The sequence below is a fragment of the Triturus cristatus genome, chromosome 11 (assembly GCF_964204655.1).
Source record: "Triturus cristatus chromosome 11, aTriCri1.1, whole genome shotgun sequence".
NCBI classification, from domain to species: Eukaryota; Metazoa; Chordata; class Amphibia; order Caudata; family Salamandridae; genus Triturus; species Triturus cristatus.
In genome coordinates, this window is record NC_140594.1 from 427,347,119 (window position 1) to 427,349,866 (window position 2,748).

Sequence of the window (2,748 nt, forward strand, 5' to 3'; positions counted from 1 at the left end):
AGTAGTCTCATCCTTTACTATGGAATATAATTTACGTACTCCAACATATGATTTTGATGAAGAGGCTTATGAGGAATTACACACATCTGGGCATCAGAATGAATATGCAGATGAAAGAGAAAATAATTTTGATCCAGAAGACAATGAAATCGGTTTTGAAGCACAAGACTTTACAGAGAATGTTGTAAACAATATAACTATTGTAAATGAGGGCGAAATTAATAATTCTAAAAGTCATGTAATCCAAGAAGACAATTTTTTATTTAAAGGTTCACGACACACTGTGCAAGCTGTCCTACTGCTTATCATTTGCTTTGCGGTTAGATTTAGAATTTCTGATGAGGCATTAGGGGCACTACTGGACTTAATCTGCTGCATTTTACCAGTGCCTAATAAAATGATTAACTCGTTATTCAAACTTAAGATGTTTATAAAAAAATACATCACTATTCCTAAGATAAGAAACTACTGTTCCTCTTGCTATGAAAGCATCAGCGATAATGAAAAGATATGCACTAACACCCATTGTCTAAAGGATCTTACAGAGCCTGGTGCTGTTGCATTTTTTGTCCAACATTCCATAATTGAACAGCTAAATACTATGTTTAAGAGGAGAGATTTTACGGAGGAAGTGAGAACCCACAGATATGAACACTACAAACAGAATGGAAACTCTGTAATAGGTGATGTTTATGATGGAATTGGATATAAAAACCTGTTTGATGAGGGGATATTAAGTAATGAAAACAATATCTCTTTTGTTATGAACACAGATGGAGTGAACATTTTTAAAAGTAGTAAACTAAGTATGTGGCCTGTGTATTTGATGATTAATGAGCTCTCCATAACAAAACGCAAAGCAAAAGAAAACATGCTTGTCTATGGAATTTGGATTGGGCAAAGAAAGCCATATATGTGGACATACCTACATCCTTTAACTGAGGAATTGAGTCAGTTGGAAAATGGAGTTATGTTTACAGATCATACAGGCTCTGTTTTTGTATGTCGTGCTGCACTACTTTCATGTACTTGTGATCTACCAGCTCGTTGTTTGGTTACCAACAGTAAGCAGTTCAATGGGAAATTTAGCTGTTGGTCCTGTTTACAGCCAGGCATGACTTCAAGATCTGGAATGGGGCATTGTCATGTTTTTCCTTACAATGATGATGATCCTAAAGGACCACCACGAACAACAGAAAATCTGAAGAATGATATAAATGAAACATTAGCTAAAATACAACAGGGTGAACATGAATATTCAGTTCGTGGTGTGAAAGGCCCTTTCCGGTTTCTGTTCCTTTCCCTTTTCCCATGTATTAAGGGATTTCGTTTAGATTATATGCATGGGGTCTGCGCTGGTGTAATGAAACTAATGCTCACATTATGGTTCGGGAAGCAATATGAGAAGTCATGCTTTTCAGCACACTCTTACAGAGAACTTGTTAGCAAGAGATTACAGGCGATCAAGCCTCCACTTAACATATCAAGACCTCCTCGTAGCCTTGAAGATGTCCATTTATGGAAATCCTCTGAATACAGAAACTTCTTGCTCTTCTGGGGAATTCCAGTACTAGCTGATGTATTACCCAATCAGTTATTTATACATTTTTGCCTCTTCTCAAAAGGAATATATTTACTAGATAAAGAAAGTCTAACATTTTCAGAAATCGACCGAGCAGAGACTTGCTTGCTCACCTTTGTCAAATTCTTTGGAGACCTGTATGATCAGAGGTTCATGACTATGAATATTCATCAGTTAGTGCATCTTTCAGACTGTGTACGTCACAATGGCCCACTCTTTTCAAATAACTGTTTTCATTTTGAAGACCTAAATGGCTACATAGTGTCCCACATCTCTGGAACACAAAATGTAGAAATGCAAATCCTAAATACTGTGACATTAATTCAGATGATACCATTACTAAAAGCAACCTATAATATTGATAGCGAGATAGAAAATGCAGTCAATAGACTTATGGATCCATCGATACGTGTGGAGAGAATGGAGATAATTGATGGGTGCTTTCAAATGGGGAAAGTGACTATAAAAGATTTAACAAATGATGAGTTCCTGGCAGCGCAAAAAAGAGTATCTGTATACTTCGAAAGGAAAGTAGCATCATATGATAAAATTAGTTTAAGGAAGGGTTATTGCTATGTGTATGCAGCAAACTACAACAAACTAGTCAGACGGGACCAAAGTACAATAAAATATTTAGATAATTCACAAATGCAGTTTGGAAAAGTGTTGAAATTTATCCAGGTCACAGACATAAATAGAAAAACTCACAACTTGGCACTATTAAATCCGATGCCTTGTATAAACACATATTCCAGTGACTGCAATGTCCATCAAGTTAATCCAAGTTGGAACCAGATAATTGCAGTGTATATTTCGGAAATACTAGGAAGTTGCTGCTTTGTTTGTACCACAAAATTGTCATTTGTATGCGAATTTCCAAATCACTATGAGAGAGATTAGTGGATGCTGTTGTATTAGCAGTACCACAACATGATATAGGAGCCACTTTCTCTAAGTAGTGGATTGAACTACATTGTCTGTTATGTAACACAGTATGTGGTCACCTGGATTCTCTCTATTGTTTAATAGAAAGTTATGTACTTGATTCTAAGATTGACCTTGTGATACGTATCCCTACCAAAATCTACTTGCCTAGATGTTTAAAAGGTCTATACCATACATTTCGGCAGGTTTGAAAACTGATCTGGGGGTACTCCACTCTGTAA

At 36.2% G+C, this 2,748-nt stretch overlaps 1 protein-coding gene across 1 annotated transcript; it reads left to right on the plus strand.

The window, feature by feature from the left end:
• Window positions 1-812: 812 nt before the first annotated feature.
• Window positions 813-2,504, plus strand: LOC146784376 (uncharacterized). Its single transcript, XM_085634472.1, has one exon. The coding sequence runs from the start codon at window positions 827-829 to the stop codon at window positions 2,480-2,482; it is 1,656 nt and encodes a 551-aa protein (XP_085490598.1). The 5' UTR covers window positions 813-826; the 3' UTR covers window positions 2,483-2,504.
• The last annotated feature ends 244 nt before the right edge of the window (window positions 2,505-2,748 follow it).